General features: G+C 40.8%; 1 protein-coding gene across 2 annotated transcripts; it reads left to right on the top strand.

Annotated features, from left to right (window-relative positions):
• Window positions 1-1,156: 1,156 nt before the first annotated feature.
• Window positions 1,157-20,078, top strand: LOC128406533 (homeobox protein CDX-4-like). 2 transcript variants are annotated; one of them, XM_053374008.1, is made up of 4 exons: window positions 1,157-1,916; window positions 8,244-8,288; window positions 16,050-16,195; window positions 17,651-20,078. In XM_053374008.1, exons 1-4 carry the CDS (start codon window positions 1,451-1,453, stop codon window positions 17,903-17,905), a joined length of 912 nt encoding a protein of 303 aa, XP_053229983.1. In that variant the 5' UTR covers window positions 1,157-1,450; the 3' UTR covers window positions 17,906-20,078. The 2 variants fall into 2 exon arrangements, with proteins under 2 accessions (XP_053229983.1, XP_053229982.1); XM_053374007.1 differs by lacking the exon at window positions 8,244-8,288 and having other exon boundaries at window positions 1,169-1,916.
• Window positions 20,079-20,872: the final 794 nt, after the last annotated feature.

Here is a 20,872-nt window from a genome sequence, read left to right as displayed (position 1 = left end):
CCAGTGATAAATTTGGGTGGAGTACCAGGTGATAATAATCATTTTGAGTCATTGATTAGGTAATGCATCACCTAGTGGTTAGAGGGAATGACACACTCCTCTGACATAGCAAAGAAGATTACCGTCTTCAGAAGAAAATGATATATACATACATACAGTGCTTTTTTCTATTAAAAATGTTTAGGGGTACTCTCATTTTCCTACTCATATTGAAATACTGCCCCTCAATGAGGCGAAACTTGGATTCACAAAATGTTTTGGGGCAGTGATTTTTTTTCTTTAAGAAATGTTTAGGGGTACTCTCATTTTGACTCAAGAAAATCCCCATTTTATAGTTCAAATCTAGAAAAATAAATGCAGTAAATGGACAAAAGTACAAAGATTCACAAAATGCGTACCCCTGCGTACCCCCCAGAAAAAAGCACTGCATACATAAATACCTACATTATATCTCATTATTCTGTGCCACCTACATACATAATTTTATTTGTATGCCGCTTTCCCACAGTATAAACAATGTTCAAGGTGGCTTTCAAAGTGAAAAAAAGTTATACAATTCAAAACACAGCAAAAGTAGTCAGAAGCAGTAAATAAAACATCAAAAAGTACACAACCAAATGGAACAATTTTCCACATACAAGATGCAAAATAAAGATACAAATATCAATAACAGCAACAACCCACAGCTCAACAAAAGCCCCTAAGCAATATCCCAGCCCAAGAGTTGTCAAAAGAAAGGAACTTGCTTATCAGATGGCCTCATTCAAATCTCCAGTATATTTCAGTGGAAGCTTTCCTACCTTGTAGTCTAAGCATTGTATTGTGGCATAACCTTTCACAGAAAAAAATCCACTTTGTCTGATGCCAGAGGTTGTACAGTCAACAACAGGTTGTGCCAAAATAAAGCAGTTGATTTTAAGATGCTACAAGACTCTTCTTGACTCTTTTGCTGCAACTGACAAAACAAATTCTAGAGGGACAGATGTGTTAGTCTGACGCAGCAAGTGCATACATAACTCATTTATGATGGAATGAGATACTTGTTGTTCTTATTTATTTTATTTTTGCATAAATAAATAAATGTGTGGAATCCGTGCCCTGTCTGTCTGGGGATTTGGGAAACCAGTAGGTCAGGACATGGAGCATCTGTGAGAAAGGAAGCACCCAAATTGGCAGCAAGGTGGGGTTGTTGGGATGGCTAACCCTTCATTTGAATGCAAATGTTGCTTGAGAGCAGCCAGTTATCTGTGACATCAGGCAGAACCTTAGTAAACTGTTGGCCCAGCACCTGGTAATACTATTGTTAATCATGTGTAGTAAAGAGACCTCAGGGCTAGCATGAGTCATTCATAGAGCCAGTTGGGGCTAGAAAAAGAGAGTGAGAGAAAGAGGAGGGGGTGTGACATCAAAGGAGTAGAAGCAGGATGCCTTGGCAGGACAAAGCTAGGGTATGAGCATCATGTATGTGAGTTATCTTTTGGAAAAAGAAGGCAGCATGTATCCAGGATCCGTAAGGTGCAACAGCAGCAGCAGCAGCAACAACAACAACAACAACCTGCCGGCACAAAACTTTGCCTCCACAACACCCTACGCAGATTACATGGGATACCATCCAATGCAAAATATGGACCACCGTGGACAACCTTCAGGGGCTTGGGGAGCACATTATGGCCTGCAAAGGGAAGACTGGAATGCTTATGGCCCAGCACCTTCCAACACTGTGACCGCTACGCAAATGAATGGATCATCTCCCGGGCAGGTTTCCTATAGTTCTGCTGATTACAACTCCTTGAATCCCGCTGGATCGGGGGCTTTACCTTCTGTAAATACAATCAATACAGAGCAAATCTCTCCCCACAGTCAAAGACACAGCTCTTACGAATGGATGAGGAAAACAGTCCAATCCACTTCAACAGGTATGTTGGCGAGGACTAATCTATACACAGAAATCTCTAGCATTATTCTGTGCCATCTCACCCACACACCTCTGCACGGGAATACAAAACTCTTGCTCAAGATGAAAAAGATTGCTTCCCTAGATGTTGTCTATGCTTTTGAACAAATTTGATTTATTGTCCTTCTGATGTCAATGAAAGATCAGATATAGTGAAATAATCACCACATGCAATGGTCAGAAACAAGGGTTTTGAGGAGCGGGATAAGAGAATTTTTAATTGAAAGTGAACTGGGGTAATATCCATCTAAGTCATACTTAAAGAGATTCACTGAAATAAATGGACTTAAAGTGAATGATTTCAATGGGCGCACTCTGAGTATGACTTACGTTAATTGATTTCAATAGGTCTACTTTGAGTATGGTTTAGTTTGTTATTACCCAAAGTCTTTTAAATGAGATAATCCAGCAAATATTTTTTAAAAAATATTCAACATAACCTTATGCCTGTTTATAGGAATTAAGTCTTACTCCCATATAGGACAGCAGACTGAAACACGCTGTTTTGGTAGCACTGTAATTGAATATATGGCTCATTTAAAAGTAAGCTTCTCACATTTTCTACACACTTGTATGACTGAAAAACTAAAATGGTCTTGAAGGAGAAAAGTTATATTCACATAAAGCTTCACATCTTCTGAGGTCTACATGAGAGGGAGGTCTGCAGCATCACACCATGGTTATATGTTCAATTTATAGGGTTTCATGCATTAACACTTCAAATGGAAACAGTAGATGAAAGGTCATCCTTCACTTTAAAATGCTAGGCATGCTCAGAGGCTGCAGGGATCTAACACACACAACCAGCTTGATCTTTTCATAGGTGTTTCAATAGTAAGCTGGTGAAATAAAAATTGTATAAAATATATCTCAGAGCTCCAGGAAAATATTTGTTAGATAATGGACTAGAATAAAGGTGTTGGCGGGGGGGGGTGAGGAGGAACTGCCAGATTACTAAACACTCAGTAATTATAGTATACGGACAATGAATAATAAAATTCTGGTTTTAAAGTGCTGCATTAAAAAGAGAATCCTGAACAACCACAGCTACTGTGTGGTTTGACTGCGGCTATTAAGAGACTGTGGAAGTTAATTGCTGCAATACCTGGTGCTCTATAACATAATGCATAATGCCAGGATCCCAAAATGAGCCAGGCACACTTTTGCAGGCAATCCTTCAAAGAACAATAGTGCTATTGGGGGGGGGGGGGGGTTAAGTACTGCAAAACTTAAGTGTATTTAGCTTTCAATTGAATCCTTTGGTTATGAAACAGTAGTGTAAACATATTACTCCTTGCTGATTATGTAAAGTACAGGAAACTCTGATCAGTGATTTGAACATCTAAGAGCTCAACTGTGATATTATGGCTTACTGTTAATCAAGCCTCATGGAATGTTGGGGCATGTAAATGTCAAGGGGCTAATCAATGGTTTAAATTATTTCTTCCAAGTGAAGGATTGTGGTAAAGTATCTCTCTAAATACAGGCTACTGGAAAGGTCTTTATTGAAATAACTTTCAAATAACTTTCTACATTGCTTTTGAGGCCTCTTCTTCTTATATCCCACCTTCCATCAAAGGAACTCATGGGTTCCCTTCTCATTCTATCCTCACAAAAACCTTGTGAAGTAGGCTAGGCTGAGAGACAATAACCGGTTCAGTGAGGATTTGAACCCTTATCTCCCACAACACTCTAACTGACTTTTTTAAAATGCTGCTATGTAAGTACCTAGAGTTGCCATTCTTAGGTTTCAGCACAGTCCCCCTCTCTGGAAGTTCAATCTCTGAGGCTCAAATCCTACACATGTTGAAGGTTGCAATCTCAACTCAACTTATGAGTAGACATGATTAGGATTGCACTGTTAGCCACATTTGAAACAGGGTGGAATTTTACTTACAAGCAAACATGCACAGAATATTGCTGCATGGCTCCTTGTCAGTGCCCAGCCTACACATACAATAGAACAATTAGATCTGTCTGATATATCTAACCAGACACAACAAAGAAAGTATGTCTTCACACAGCACACGGCTAAACTATGGAATTTGCTCCAATAATGTGATGGCCACCAGCTCAATAACTGTGTTCTACTTCCAGTGTCAGAGACAGTATGTCCCAATACCAGGTGCTGGGATTCACATGTGGTGAGAGTTGCTGTTGCTTGCTGGCTTCCCATAGGCATCTGATTGGCCACTGTGAGAACAGGATGCTGAATGAGGCAGGCCTTTGGCCTAATGCAGTTTTCTTCTTAATATTTTGATGTTAACAAAAATAACAAATTCCAGAGGGGTAGCTGTTTTAGTCTGTGGCAACAAAAATAACAAGGGGTCTCGTGGCGCCTTGAAGATAAATAAACACTTCCTGCCTCACAATGCAAAACCAGATTGGTAGACAATGTTAACTAAAATTAAACACACCATGCTAGAGCCCTTTAGAACCTAACAAATTAATAATATAAGAACTGTCCTGTAAACAGGAACTGATTGAGCTGCCTGGTCCAACATTCTGTCTTCTGCAGTAGCCAACAAGGTGTCATGAACATTCCATGAACAGTGCACAACAAAGCAGTGCTTGTTTGCTTCCAGAAATCAGGGCAGCTATAGAACCTGCCCTAAGGATATTTGGCAGCAAAGTGCTTATTCAAATGCTCTTTTTGGATGCTATACTCTCTACCATCAGGAATATCAGCAGCTCTTCTTTGTACAGAATCCAAGTGGCCAACAATTAAGGCAAGAACACTCAGTTAAAGCATATTTAAAAAATTGTTACTATTGAGCATTTTTCCTCCACTGTGCTATATGGAATTAGGTGATAGCCAACTCTGGAAAGCAGCTTGTCAATATTTTTTAAGATTATTATTATTTTCCAGAACTGAGCTCTGCTTTGACCTTGAGAAAGAGATTGGATCTTCTGGAAAGAATCCAAATGGAACCTACAACCAATTAGAAGCACAATTCTCCCTCCCCCCCCCCCTTGAGAACAGAACCTTTTAGAGCTAGTTATCTCACCAGTTTTCTTATAAAATGTCTTTACTGAGCTAAGTTTCTAAGTGCTGCCCACTGCAGTCTTAGATAGCCGCTACAATAAGGTAGACACATGCAGACAGACTTTGTATTTGTGGTCAACATCAAGTCATCTGTTAGCAGCCAGAGCTTTCAGATTTAAAGTTTTCAAATATGACAAAACCAATATGATGCATGGCTTGTAAATTTTTGACTTGCTGTCAAGCATATACTGCTACAAAGAGTTGGTAGTTAACATAGCAGATGGCCAAACTTCTCCTATTTGGTTCAAATGCTTTATATAGTGTATTTAGCACCAACAGTGGCAGATGCTCCCCTGTGAGAAGAGAAGTATTAGGTCAGAGGTTGTCAAACTGCTTTCAAGGGTATTGTGGGCTTTCAAGAAGTTTATCAGGGGTTCCTTGATGAGTGTTAACACTGGCCAGCTTTCTCTGCAAGACAGTTTGACCAGAAGCTGAGCATTTCTTTTGGAGTATGTTTGCCCAGAGAACAGACCTGCCTTTAAATAATAAATATCCCCTTCAAATGCAGAGAGCCTATTGTTTTGGTTTGTACCAGTTGGACCTCCACCCCTTTGCCATCACATTTCATTATTGGTGCCACCTTCTCATGCCACAATGGAGAAGGCACTGTGGAGTTCAGGTCCTGCTTGCAGGCTTCCCATGGGTATCTAGTTGGCCACTGTAAGAACAGGATGCTGGACTAGATGGGCCATTGGCCTGATCCAGCAGGACACTTCTTACACTCTCGTGCTCACTTCACTCCAGATCTTCCTCGGCTTCCGTATGAGGGTTATGGGTTTTTTCAAGGTACAGCCTCATTGGTCCATGCCATGTGCTGTGTCTGTGTCTTTTCCCTGGGATCTGCTTTGTTTTCTACCAGAATCTTAAAGTTCACCAAACAGAGTCAGGTGCAAAATAGTGCATAAAGAGGCCCAGTTTAGGTGTAACAATCACAGTCCAAAAAACCAGGGTTCCATGGTTATTAGATCAAGAGCTAGCATTGTGTATATATGTGTGTGTGCTTCCTATTGCCCTTCCCTCCCTCCTTTGTTTTCTTGCAGGCCTTAGTGCAATATTTCCAGGGATTGTTAATCCATTATCGGTTTCAGGAAATCCAATTTTTAAGAGAAGGGACTTCTCTTGTTACTACTGCTAAACAATAAACAATAAAGGGATTTTGTTTGTTTGTTTACAATCAAGCAGTACTGTATATAAATTGTGTTAAATAATTTAGAAAACACTGTAAATCACTAAAAGGTCTGTCAGTAGACACCAAATCTCCTCTCTGCATACATACACAACCCCACTCAAGAATTTTCTGCAGTAGGCGGAAAGGTAAATGTAGAGTGAGTTTCCTGAAAGTGGAAAGTTTAAAAGAACATTTATACCACTTTAGCACTCATTGCTTTCCCCAAAGAATCCTGGGAGCTGTAGTTTACCACTCATAGAGCTATAATTCCCAAAACACTCTTAGCAAATTATAGGGGGTGATGCGATTGGTGTAAATAGATGAATACTGACTTTTTATAATAAATTTTTATTAGTTTTCAATTACAGTACAGTCCAATAATAGCCTCATTATAGCAATACCAATTTATAATACAATTATTAATAACAATCATTCAAATACCGAATTATACAATTTAGATAAAGTGGGGGCCCTCATAACAATCTACCCCCAAACATTTTTCAGACATCTGCTTTCTTGCCTTGTCCCATCAGGCCTGCTATCCCCAAAGGCCTCTTAACTTAGGAATCTTGTACAATGGACTGTCGCTTTTCCCTATGTTGCCTTCCTGATCCTAAGCACATGCAGAGATGAGAGTCAGGAGGGAAAAATAGCAAACTTTAGCTCCCCATAGCCAAAATACACACACAAGAGTTTTTTCCTTTAACTGTAACTCTGTACAAGTTGCGCTGATTGCCCTTGACACCATATGTGGAGATATCTCCACATACTTGCAGTTTTCTGACTTCCTCCACCGTCATAGGCAGAAAGCCCATGTACACCTGTTGGTGGCAATCACAAGTGGGAAGAGTGCTGCTGCACTCTGGTTCTCCTAGTGTGCTTCCTTTTGAGGCATCTGGTTGGTCACTGTGAGAATAGGATGCTGGACTAGATGGGCCTTTGGCCTGATCCTGCAGCCAGGTTTTTCTGAAGTTTTTTTAATTCGACATTTTCTCTGGCCCAGGGTTCACTTTTGCCCCCTTTCTCGAAGGATTTAGGTAAAAATATACATTTATGTGGGGGTTACGTTCTGAGATATCACGCACATCAGTGAAATAACTGAACTCCATTAAGAAAGACTGTAAACATCAGCTCTGCCCTTTTAGTGATGTTTCAGTGATGTCTTCATAACGCTTCCAGGTCACTTTTGGGTTCACCACATTGCATGTATATATGATCACACACATATTGAATGCACATAAATGTGGGGCTGCCTGTACTATGATGTCAATACCGACAGAATAATAATAATAATAATAATAATAATAATAATAATAATAATAATTTTATTTATACCCTGCCCTCCCCAGCCAAGGCCGGGCTCAGGGCGGCATACAAGCAATAATAAAAACAAGTTGAATGATTACAACTTAAAAACAACATTAAAATACAACATTAAAATATTGAAATATTAAAATATTAAAATGTAGCCTCATCGCAGGAGGAGAAGGAAAAGAAAGAGGGGGAGGGAATCAAATTGGCTCCAAGCCAAAGGCCAGGCGGAACAACTCTGTCTTACAGGCCCTGCGGAAAGAAATCAGATCCTGCAGGGCCCTGGTCTCATGAGGCAGAGCGTTCCACCAGGCTGGAGCCTGTCTTGCACCATGCCAGACTATTGGCCCATCTAGCTTAATATTCCCTCTACAGTGACTGATAGCAACCCTCAAGGGTTTCAGAGAGGAGTATTTCCCAGCCCTACCTGGAATTGAACCTGGAACACTTGGCATGCAAAGCAGATGCTCTGAGACTTGGCTGTAAGTCTCTGTTTATTTTTGTTGTGCAGTCACTATTAATATTGTGAACTGATAGGTCCTTGTTTCAAATCTTGCCTCCTCAGCCATGAATTCACTAGGGAAACCACCATCTCTCTTCTTGAAAATGGGGATGCTTTTAATACTGACCTACCTTATGTGGTTGTTGTACATATTAAAGAGACAATATGTAAGGCAACTTGAACACTCTAAAATGCTATATAAATGCTAAGTATAGATACAATAGATGCCTATTGTATATATTATCCTACCATTCTTTTTCAGAACAATTCAAATCCAGAGCTGCAACCTGGAAACAGGAGAGTCAAGGCAAGATACATAAAAGGCAAATATTGGTCAGCCCACCCCCTGTCAATATATATGTATATATATTTGCCTTAAAGACCTACATGAGACCGAGTGATAAAAAATAGTAATATTAACTTAAGACACAGCCTGAGAAAATGTGGGGGAGGAATATGCAAAATAAATTTACGATTTTATAATATGTTTTAAGATAAATTTTCCAGTGCTGCATACCAATTGTAGAACAAATTTTAAGAACCACAATTATAAAAAAATCAGTCAAGAAGCAGAACAACTTAAGAATCGCTATCTGCAATCAGGTCTACGGACAGATTAAAAGGTAGATTAAGGATGTAATCCTAAAGTGGGCCTGAGAACATGTAATTTAAGGAAAATGATACTTACTCTGCTTTGGTATGCATCCTTCCCATAACTCTCTGGGTTACTGATTTGATTTTGGTGGTTGTGTATTACAGTCATACCTTGGGATAAATACGCTTCAGGTTAAGCATTTTCGGGTTGCGCTCCACGGCGACCCGAAAGTAACGGAACGCGTTACTTCCGGGTTTCGCTGTTTGCGCATGCACAGGCGCTCAAAATGACGTCACACACATGCGCGGAAGCGGTGAAACGTGACCCATGCACACGCAGTCGCGTGTTATGTTCACTTCAGGATGCGAACAGGGCTCCGGAATGGATCCTGTTTGCATCCAGAGGTACCACTGTATTAGCTGTAAGAAAAATAAAAGGAAACTGCCAGTCATAATATAATAATAATAATAATAATAATAATAATAATAATTATTATTATTATTATTATTATTATTATTATTATTATTATTTATACCCTGCCCTCCCCAGCCAAGGCTGGGCTCAGGGTGGCTAACAAGCAATAATAAAAATAAGTTGAATGAATACAACTTAAAAACAAAATTAAAACACAACATTAAAATATTGAAACATTAAAATATTAAAATGTAGCCTCATCGCAGGAGGAGAAAGGAAAAGAAAAAAGAATGAGGGGGAGGGAATCAAATTGGCTCCAAGCCAAAGGCCAGGCGGAACAACTCTGTCTTACAAACCCTGCAGAAAGAAATCAGATCCTGCAGGGCCCTGGTCTCATGAGGCAGAGCATTCCACCAGGCCGGAGCCAGAGTTGAAAAGGCCCTGGCTCTGGTTGAGGCTAATCTAACTTCCTTAGGGCCCGGGACCACTAGGGTGTTGCTATTTATGGACCATGAGGCTCTCCGTTGGTCCTAGGCCGTGAGGGTCCTAGGCTGTGAAGGGCTTTAAAGGTCAAAACCAGCACCTTAAATCTTAAATATGTGAAACTCAATTTTAAAAAAACAAAACCCTTTTGCTCAGAATAGACCCATTGAAATTAATAAAACCAAGTTAGTCATGGTAATTGATTTCAATGGATCTACACTGTAAAAGTAAGTACAGAAGGGGTGGTGCAAGGGGTGGAGGAGAGAACTGCTGAAGATTATTCATCCACCTCATCCAATGCCCTCCTGCACACCACCTGGTAGGATGGGCCACAGCTGCGCTCTTGTCCTTAATTTTTTTAAAAAAGAAATAACCAATATAGAGCCAGTGTGGTTAAAGACTAGGAGCTGGAAGACCTCAGTTTAAACCCCAACTCAGCCATGAAACTCACTGGGTGACCTTGGGGCGATCAGTCTCTACTGCACTACCCCACAGGAGTGTTGTGAGGCTAAAATGGGGAGGGGGCAGAACCATGTACAGCAGCTTGAGATCATTGGAGGAAAAGTAGAATATAAATGTAAGAATAAATGTAGAATAAATACATCTTTTGTCCTGCTGGAAACAGTGGGAAGGGCTAACGTAGTTACCTAGAGGCATTAACTGGAGTGGGAAGCTGTTGGATCTGAGCTTTTGCTTGGTCCATCCCAGCACTGTATTGGGAGGGCAAGTTTGGGTTCATGTTTGGGTTCCCTTACACCAGCTCTCCCTGTCTGGGGCGGAATCTCTCTCTCCATTGGGAGAGAGAACTGCTGCTTCCTATAGCCTTCGGAGCACCCTCCCAGGAGCTACATAATTGTAAACCTGAGACCACTGAAAATGTCTGGGTAAATAAAAGTCTTTCCCTGATAAGGAAAAGGCAGTGTTTTGGTGAGAAAACTGCAGAGAGAGTGTGCTAACACCAAAATGTCTCTCTACCTGGTCTCTATCTGCTTCATCCAGGGCCAGATTTAGGTTTGATGAGGCCCTAAGCTACTGAAGGTAATGGGGCCCTTTATATGTCCAGCTGTCCTTTGTCAACAACAAATTGTCACTGGTTTTGTGTTGAATATATGCTATGTGGTAATTTATGGACCTAACAGGTATCTAACCAGTGATATTTTAGGCAGCAGTCTAGCAGGCAGGGCCCATTACTTACATCATAGGAACCTGCACAATACAAAACACTTGTTGCTGCATGTAGGTTTTATTTTAATTGTTTTTATCTTATATTTTGGAAATGTACATCCAGGTTTTTTTCCTTTAATTTTTTTGGGGGGTCTCATGAGAGTGGGGCCCTAAGCTATAGCTTGTTTAGCTTATACGTAAATTGGGCACTGGCCTCATCTCTTAAGATTTATCTTAACCTGTCAGCAGACACATGTGGATGTAGGCAGCCTCAGAGATATTTTACTGTTGTTTTATTACAAATTTAATTTATTAATAGCTTCTTATGAAATACATAAAAGCAATTTCACAATACAATGAAAACAAATTTAAGCTAAAACAACTGCACATATAAAAATTGTTAAAACAATAGTGCTTTAAAGATTAAAACCAACAGCACTATGAATTGTGCTCAGAAACAGACAATAAGTTAACTTCCAAAATTGGCAATACAGTGGTATCTCGGGTTACAAACACCTTGGGTTACAAACACTTCAGGTTACAGTCTCCGCTAACCCGGAAGTAGTACCTCGAGTTAAGAACTTTGCCCCAGGATGAGAACAGAAATTGCGCAGTGGCAGCAGCAGGAGGCCCCGTTAGCTAAAGTGGTACCTCAGGTTAAGAACGGTTTCAGGTTAAGAACGGACCTCCGGAACGAATTAAGTTTGTAACCAGAGGTACCACTGTATATATTCCTGCCCAGCAATATAGTACTCAATTTTGTTAAAAAAAAAATTGGAACAGCTACATTTCCCAAGTAGTCTTCAGTCTACTCATGCACAGCCCATTGCAGTAGTCTAATTTGGAAAGTATAAGGAGATGGTGCCCACCTCCATACACTTCCATTTATCAACAAGCTAAGAGTGCAATTCTCCAGGAAGACCTCATATTATGTTAGCTCCTCTTCCACAGCTGCTGTTCATTTTAAGGGAGCTTGCTCAGAAGAACCTGCCACAGGATTGTGTTCTATATCAGTTATTTAATACCATGAAGGTACATGGCACCTCACAGAATAGCATAAGGAAAATGACAGTAAAACCCTTTAAAACTTTGACTGTGGAGGGATAAATAAGGGACGGGTAAGAGAAACTCATATACCAAGCAGTGAATGAGAGTCAAACATTATAAAGCTTCGTTTCAAGGAAATGAGGACTAAGATAGGCCTTTGGCCCTCCAGACAGTGCTGGAATTCCAACCCCCATCAACCCCAGCCAGCATGGCCAATGGTGATGGGAGTGATGAGATGGTGATGGGAGCTGGAGGCCCACAATTTCCCTATCCTTGAATTAAGTGGTAAAACCAATGGACTGTATTCAAATATGTTTTATTCAAAGTATAACCATTAAAATTAATGGATGTGCCTAGTTTAGGCCCATTAATTTCAGTGGGTCTGCTCTAAGTAGGACTTACTTGAATACAACCCAAAATAAGGCTAGATTTGAGTATCCCCCACTTCTATAATAAGTTTAACAATTACATCAGTCACTATGCTAACAGTTGAGCTTCAGATCTCGTTCACATTTTTGCCCAGAACCATTTCTTTGTTGCTTTGAAGTAGATTTAATGTGTATAATTAGAACTGTGTCCCCATCACACAAACGAGAATATCAACATGGCCTCTTTTTTATCACCCTGCAGAAGTCACAGACATAGACTAATTCATGTGACAAAGAGGATGTTAATGATGTAAAACAGGAGCAACTCTCAAGCAAGGACAGGGTGAGCCAGAGGCAGTTTTCATGCTAATTTATTTTGCTTTGTAAACTAGCTGTGAGGTCTGAGCATCCCCCACCCCGCCACGTCTTGCCCCTTCCATCCATTGTCTTCAGTTCAGAGGCCTATCTGCCATGTCAAGCAACAGACCCTCTTTTGACACCTCTTCCACCTTTGATGTGCATCCCTGTCTCTTCCTTCTCTTCCTTTTATTTAGCAGTTATACTGCCGGAAAGAGTGACAATTTTCACAGAAAATAAAGAGGCCCGATCTTTGCTTTTATTGTGTTCAAAAGAAACACTCTGTGAATTTTATGGCCAATAGGAAAACTTCCCCCACCCCCTTCCCATCCCACACAATACTCAGGCTGAGTCACAGACTGGTAAAATAACAGGAGTATCCTAATACAGGTCAAACATCAGGTGAGTAGTTTCATGGCATTTAGAACAGCCTGATTTCCACAAAAGATTACAAATGAACACTTAAATGGCTCTGCCCTAACATTTGCACATCGTAATAATTAATTTTGAAACAAGATGCAACAAAAACTTTTCTCACGTGATTTTTTAAAAAGGGGATAGAGCCCAAGAAACCACTGGGAATCACTATATTCCCCCACCACATACCCCAAACATACACATACAAAAATGAATGGGACAATGTTCCAATTGTTTTCTTTAAAAATGCAAAATACAATTCAGCCCAAATAAAGCACTTTTAAGTCCTTTTTATTTCAATGGAATACCTGTTGACTTTTCTGGGGCGGGTTGCACAAACTGTACAAGCAAAACAAAGTCTGAAAATTAGGTAACTGTGGCAAATTGCAACAAGTTGTTTTATACATACAATTCCTTGCTTATTTAAAAGAAGGTAGAGATTGCATGTTTCCCTCAAGAAGAATAACTTTACACATGATCTGAGACAATACCAAGATCCACAGGCAGAATCCAAACAGAGCTTGAGGACATGTTTAACTCTCCCATAGCAAACACATCAAATGTGCTTCATTTTGGCTAGATGGTACCCTATTTGCCTTATGATATTGAGTAAGTAAAACAGTGGTACTAATTGTAAAGAACTAGGGAAAGCAAGGATGGTGAACCATTTACAGAGTCACATTCTCTTCTTGCAGGGCTGGTAGTGTTGTGCCAGTGGTGAATGGGGCCTGAAAAAGTAGACAGAGCAAGAAATGTAAATTGTGCCTTTGAACCGTAGGCTTGTTTCTACATACACTCACACACCACTCTCTATTTTTCAGTTTGGCAATCAAGAGGCATTATCAGAGATCAAGGACACCTTCCAGACAGGGTATGGAGCAGGGCTGCTGAGGGTTGTGGCTTAGGAGAGTCCTGAGGGCAGCCTGAGGAGAGTCTTGAGGGCCTGTATTTTATAAAAGGGTTTGTAGAATGATTAAACAATTTAGGACTAGTTCAAATAGTGCATCCCACTCAAGTCCTTATAGACACCTATAAAAATGTAATGCAGACATTGCTATTCTCATTGGAGCACTGAGTACATCTATAATTACCAGGTTTAACTGCTAATTTTTCCACACTGTGTTAGAGGGCCTTTTCAACAGAAGCACCAAAGTGGGGATCACCCTCTGAGGTATAACTTGCACCAACTTTGTACAGCTTTTGTCAGCAGGTCAAGATGCACTTCCTTGCCTAGGCTTTTGGAGAGGTGAGATGGGGTGACAATCCACTCTTTCTGCTGCTTCAATATGCTGTTGCTTTTATTGTATATTTTCTGCAATTTTAGGGTATTTTATATTTGTGTGTTTTTACGTATCCCATCGTGGGGCTCCTTGGATGAAGAGTGGGCAATAAAAGCGATACAGTCACCTGCCCTGCTCCTGGATCTGATTGGTTCGGGTGGAGGGGCAGGAAGTGCTTCTTGCTCCCCCACCCTCCACCCAAACCAATCATATCCAGGAGCAGAGGAGGAACTACTCTTTTTCAAAAGGCAAGACAGAAATAACCTATATAACAGTTTGCTAAGAACTATAACATGAAGAGCCCATGCTTGAGCTTGTTTTTCCCTTTCCCTGCCCGTTCATTTCCCCTAGTGTGTCAATGTCTTGAGCCTAAGGACAGGAACTGTATTAGTACTGAGCTTGGTAAATTGCCTTGGGAGATTTTCCCCCTCCCCTTAAAGGGCAGGGTATAAATACAACAAACAAAGTTGTAAAACAAATTTTTAGACATAGAATTGAAGAGATGGAAGGGACCCTGAGGATCATCTAGTCCAATCCCCTACGATGTAGGAATATGCAGCTGCCCCATATGGGGATCAAACCTGCAACCTTGGCATTATCAGCTATAACCCACTAAGCTATCCATGAATTTGTTTATTTTCAGTTAATAAAAATTAAATCCTCTTGATAGTAAGAAAACCGCTGTGTGATTTACAAAAATACGAATATATATATATAGGTTTAAAGCAGATGTTGAAAAACATTCAAATGCTTATTAAAAAAAACACACCTAAAAATAAATGAAACACATGTAACGTCTACATTTCTGGATACGCTTTCCCAAACAAAAATGTATTTGACTGACACCAAAAAGAGAACAGTGAACTGGTCCCAAGCTATTAAGCAACTACTGTAATTGGCCTGGTTTCAAATGGGATACCAGTGCAGATCTGAAGAGAAGTGTATGCAGACAGGGTCTAACTCCTGTAAGCAACCATTTGAGAATTCTTCACAAACTGTAGCTTCTGGATCAGGTGCCAGGGAAGCCCCACAAAGAGTGCACTGCAGTAATCCAACTTTGAAGTCACCAGTGCTGGAACTATTGTGGTCAAGCTCTGCAGGTTGAGGAATGGCTGTAGCTGTCACCCCATTCACAGTTGGTAAAAGGTGCTTCTAGCCACTAAGGCTATTGGAGCCTTCAGTGACTTGCACTGGATCCAGAAGCATTTGCTACACTGTGTACCTGCTTCTTCAAAGGGAAAGTAACCATGTCAAGGAACGCAACAATAGCCCATATTCTCAGCCACAGGAACCACTCACCCAGTGCCTCATCTTGCCAGGATTCAAGCTTAGCTTATCTCACCTCATCCCAACCCCAGTCCAAAGCCTACATGACATCTCCTAACATAGATGTTATGGAGAAATAGAGCTGAGTGTCATCAACGTACTGATGGCACCTTAACACAAAACTCCAAATGGCTGGCCACAGTAGCTTCATATAGATATTAAATCACTCTGGGGATAGAATGCTATTTTTTATGTAGAATATTGTGGAATGCTCTCCACAAGAAGGATTGCCTGCCACATTTGTTACAAATCTTTAGGCGCCAGGGAAAACATTCCTCTTCTCCCCAGCCTTCACAGAGAAATCAAGGAGCACAGTCACACCACCTTTATTTCTCTCTCTCTCTATAGTTCATTATCAGGACAACATACATAGAATGGTAGAGCTAGAAGGGACCCAAAGGGTCATCTAGTCCAACCCCCTGCAATGCAGGAATGTATACACATACAAACTACTACTGTCAAGAAAGTGAGAGTATGCAGGAGTGTGTATCCTGGCACTCTCCAGAATATACATAGACATCTGTATTTCAGTCAATCAAGACACAAACATGAGACATGCCAAATTTTCTGGTTTAGAAATACCTATGCGTATTTTGTTTTTGTTTTTTTCTGAACAGGTAAAACAAGAACAAGAGAGAAGTACCGTGTAGTTTACACGGATCATCAGCGATTAGAACTAGAGAAGGAATTTCATTACAATAGATATATTACAATCAGGAGAAAGTCTGAACTTGCTGCAAACCTGAGACTTTCAGAGAGACAGGTAGAGTATGGTTTCCAATACAAAAGAGGTAAATTACTGGACCAAATTTGGGTGGTGTTAAAACAAAAACTGCAAAGCTTTCAAGGGAGGTATGTGTAAAATGGCTCAGTTCAACTCACCGTGTTGATGTTTTATAAATAAGTGGTCTAAATGTTTTTATTATTTATAAATAGACAAAAATTGCCATGAACAAGGTATTAAGCACACCTTATTGAGTCTTTGCTCAGATTTTGAAAAGGTGGTACTAAAGGTGACTCTGTATAGTTATTTTTAAAGTTTTAAGCTTGAAATGGGAGTGAAAACTTGTGGAATGCATGAAGTATGCTTTAAGAAAAGCTAACTAGCATGCTGGCTGTGGTTGATTGGAGTTGTCATCCAACATACCTGGATGGCATCAGGTTTGCAAAGGCTACATTAAGGTTGGAAAGATAGGAATGTACCTTAGACCAGGTCACACTGTTTATCGTACACTTTACCCTGAGAGGCAGCAGTAGGGGACTTTCCCATCACTTGCCACCTGTGCCCGGGACTGAATCTGAGCCTTTATGCATGCAAAGTACATGCTCTGTGCTGAACTACTGTATGAGCCCCCCTCTCCCCAAGTTCTTGCCAGCTTAGCAGAGAAAAACCAGCACAGCCTGCTCCTGTCTCTTTAACAGTAGTTTGATATGCAGTTGTCATTAGATGAAGCTTTTCATGGCAGGCATCTAAGATATCTATCAATATTTCAAAAATGGGAAATCTATTGTGTGCTTGATAACAGTACTATTCTCACAGAAAGAATTAGTGGCACACTACATACCTGCCCCCTCATTTTAATATCAGGCAATACTGTAATTCTCTCAACTTCTGATTTACTTGGACTTAGTTTGTCTTGCCCGTATAATATCTCTCACAGAGCCTGGGAGGCAAGAGCAGTGCTTTTTTCTGGGGGTACGTGGGGGTACGCATACCCCTAAACATTTTGTGAATCTATGTTTGGCCTCATCAAGGAGCAGTATTTCAATATGAGTAGGAAAAAACATTTTTAAGGAAAAAAGCACTGGGCAAGTGTATCCAGTTGTTAAGACACATGAACAGAAAGCATATCTAGAAGTGGTGCCATCTTGGTGGCACAAGCTGCCACCAGAATTTGAGTAAGTTCACTCAAAAGTTAATGAGGGTGGTACGTGAGGGTACTAAAGATGGCACTGCTTGCTTTCACAGACACATTGCACACAACTTCTTAGAAGCACACTATATGTGCCTTTCTGTCTGATGTCACAGGGTATGTCAACAAATGTAAAGGGTGGCAAATACATCCATTTTGTTATTTTGCTGCCCCTCACATTGGACCCAAATGTGCAACACACACCTTCCCAGTGATTTAATTAGAGAAAGGCATACAAAGAAGGACATATGCATTTATAATTTTGTGGTAAGCAACTGAAACCATTATATTATTTGCCCTTGTAGGTAAAAATCTGGTTCCAGAACCGAAGAGCCAAAGAAAGAAAATTAATGAAGAAGAAAATGACAAGTTTTGATGGCAGCAGCCTCAGTTCCATCCAGAGTGACTCTGGTTCCATGAGTCCCATCCCAATGCCTGACCCACAGACGCATTCAGAAATGACTGGTACTTTATTCCCACCACCTCCACCACCTGCTCCTCTTCCAATGAGTGGCTTACAGCACAATGGAAATCTCCAGCAAGTTGTGGCATCTCAGTAAGGTCATTGCGTTAAAGGAAGAACATGATAAAGCATGGGTACATGGAGCACTACAGTTCACAACAGGAACGCCAAAGCTGTTTGCAAGAGACCCAACTCCCCAGCCCCAGCATCACAACAGCCATTTGTAAAATACTGAGAACTTCACATCACATCAAGGCCTGGGAGAAACAGCAAAACATCCTTTGGCAAGGTCACTTGTGATATGGCAAAAGCTCTTTGGGAACCTTGTGTTCTTGACTGCAAAGGCGGTCTGGAAATAGGGGCAGAGAGAAAGGGGGTTATGGCCGGAAAAACTTTTTTGGAATAAATGCCCCAAATCTGCAGCCCCATACTTTGCTTGATTTGAGACTGAATAATTTTTACACAGAGCAATTCCAGTAATTTGTTCTTTCAAGAATGTTTTTATTCTGTTCTCTTAACAGGGTGGAGTTAATGACAATTACAAGGAAACGAAGGGTTACACTGAGTCAGTGTAGCTTGTTGTCAGGACTGGGCATATGCTGTGTTTCTGCAGAAGTACAGGAAACGTAGACAGTGCAGTATTAGGCACAAAATTCAGCTTCCTAAGAACAACTTTCATTTTAAACAGAAGTTCCTAGTCCTTATGGCTAAAAAGTTATGCCTGAAGGTGCACAGGCAATGCCTGATAAAATTTCAGAACCTAGACACATAGCTAAGAAAGATTTCCAGTGCTTGAGGGCAAACTCCTTGTTCCTTGTCATGACCAGCAATAAATTTTGCAAAATAAGGACACTGTGCAAAATTGCTGAGTTTGCACAATGGCTTGTCCAAGTGCAGATGTTGTTTTTTAGTGTGGAGGTTACACACCAGCCAACTTTTTGCTGATTGGATGTTTCCAGTGTAAAATTTCCGGATGTTTGAATCCATGGGGAAATTGCGGGGGGGGGGGGTCGGTTTGCCATTAAATTATTGTGTTTGGTATATTAAAAGTTAATAATTTGGGGGTTAATAATTGCAAATCGAATTTACTTCTTAATATATTTTTTTAAAAAAATTACAAATGGAGCTACAACTGCTGAACTGTAATCAACCTAGCATTCCCCCCCCCCATTTTTCCAGTTTATAAGGAAAAGGTGGAACCTCCCCACTCCCAGGAACAGGAGAAGCTGCCAACATTATAGTAAAAGAAAATGTTTGTGTAATCTGAAAATTATTCAAGTAAGTCCTATTCAGAGTAGACCCACTGAAAGTAATGTAGCTAAGTTAGTATTGGGTGTACCGTGAGCAGGGTTAGCACTGATTACCACCCTGTGTTTCCTACAGTCCTCCACAATGTGAAGCAGACATAAAGCATTCATATCCATAAACAGAACTGTGACAAAGCAAAGAGGGATATTACATGAATTTTAATCAACCTCTTTTTCTGAGCCACCACAATCAGTTTCTGTTTCTTCATATTTGTCATTGTATTTATCATGGACTTCTAAAAGCTGAAGGTTTGCCCAGGTTGAAAGAACCTTATCTATCCTTTCACATGTCGTGGGGAGGGGAAAGGCTTGGATGGGGCAGGTAGAAGAAACAAAACTGTTTTATTTTTTTTCCTGGGTCTTCACATCTCCAACCTGAAGCCATGAAATAAGTTTGATGGCACATCACCAGCTTCTGTTCCATTCCCTTGTTTAATTCAAGATTCCTGTGGTTTTAATTTTGTACTTATTTCATATCTGCACGGGAGCTTATGATTTCATGTCTTGATATTCTCAACTAAATGACATCAGGGTTGCTCTGGACACCAGAATTAATAGAGAAGGGGAGGTACTCTTCAAGTTCTGATTTTTAAATTATTGATTAACTAAAATCTACTTCTAAAATTCAGTTGAACAGGAGAGACTCTTGTGCAAAAAGGGGTTGCACATACCTAGTTATATGCACCTAGATGCAGCAGCTGCCAAAAGGAGGTAAGGATGTGTATTTCCAATGGAACCTTAAGACAAATGAGAAGCCACATTTCCATCCATACTTTGCAGTACTAAATGTGATACTCATCTGCACCTAATCTGCACCCACAAAAGCTGAGTTCAGATTATCAGTTTTAAACTATGGTTTAGATCAGGGATGAGGAACCTGTGGTTTTCAGATGTTGCAGGGTTGCATCATTCATCATCCCTGACCATTGACCATGCTGGCTGGGACTCATGGGAGCTGGATTCCAACAATGTTTTCTATCCTGGTTTGGAGGGAATTTAGCTGCAGTGAGATTCCAGTATCCTTTTGAATGCGAGAGAACAAGAATGAAAAGTTTTATGTTCTGTTTTGACTACACCAGTTTCTTGTTACATAGAAACTTAGGGACCTGCCGTTCATTCTAATTCTAGTTAATAACAATGATCAAACCACAGTTCCCTGGATTTCGTACATAATGAGAAACTATGGTTTCGCCAAAACCAAGAACAGAAGCTTTCACTCTGTGAAAGAGGAGGTGCCTGTGTGAGCTGTGGCTTGAGCTATATCATCTTAATCATGTTTTAAATTAGTATTTGAAACAGGCCAGTGTGTTGGAAGCTGCATGTTCAGTTCTCAGTTTAATATTAAAAATATAAGAGCTTGACTGCTGAATCAGACCAAAAGCCTGTCTAGTCCAGCACTGTGTTCTCACAGTGGCCAACAAGATGCCATGGGAAAACTGCAAGCTAGAGTACAACCCCCCTTTCCTTAGCTGTGGTCCACTGACCCAATTGTGGGGTACTCACTGGTGGAAGAAGAGGGGGCGGGGGAGCGCCCTGCCCCCAGCAGTGCGATCCCAGTGGGGTTCCATCTTGGCCGCTTGCTTGCCCCCAGAACACACGCCCGGCCCCTGCGAGCGGCACGCCAGCCCCACCCCGCCTGCTCTCTGCCCCCGGTGCCAGAGCATGAAGCTCCGGGGGTACTCTATCAGTAACCAGGAAAAGGACATAGTGCCAGGCTCCTAGTAGCGTAGAAGGCCTGGCAGTACCAAAGGCCTGCT

Source organism: Podarcis raffonei, chromosome Z, assembly GCF_027172205.1.
Source record: "Podarcis raffonei isolate rPodRaf1 chromosome Z, rPodRaf1.pri, whole genome shotgun sequence".
NCBI lineage: Eukaryota > Metazoa > Chordata > Lepidosauria > Squamata > Lacertidae > Podarcis > Podarcis raffonei.
This window is presented reverse-complemented; position numbering and strand designations above follow the sequence as displayed.

Excerpts from the sequence above, each read along its gene's own strand:
- LOC128406533 (XM_053374008.1), top strand. The coding sequence starts at position 1,451 with ATGAGCATCATGTATGTGAGTTATCTTTTGGAAAAAGAAGGCAGCATG. Across the intron at positions 8,289-16,049 it reads CTGGAAACAGGAGAGTCAAG|GTAAAACAAGAACAAGAGAG; the intron begins GCAAGATACATA and ends TTTTCTGAACAG. Across the intron at positions 16,196-17,650 it reads TGAGACTTTCAGAGAGACAG|GTAAAAATCTGGTTCCAGAA; the intron begins GTAGAGTATGGT and ends TTGCCCTTGTAG.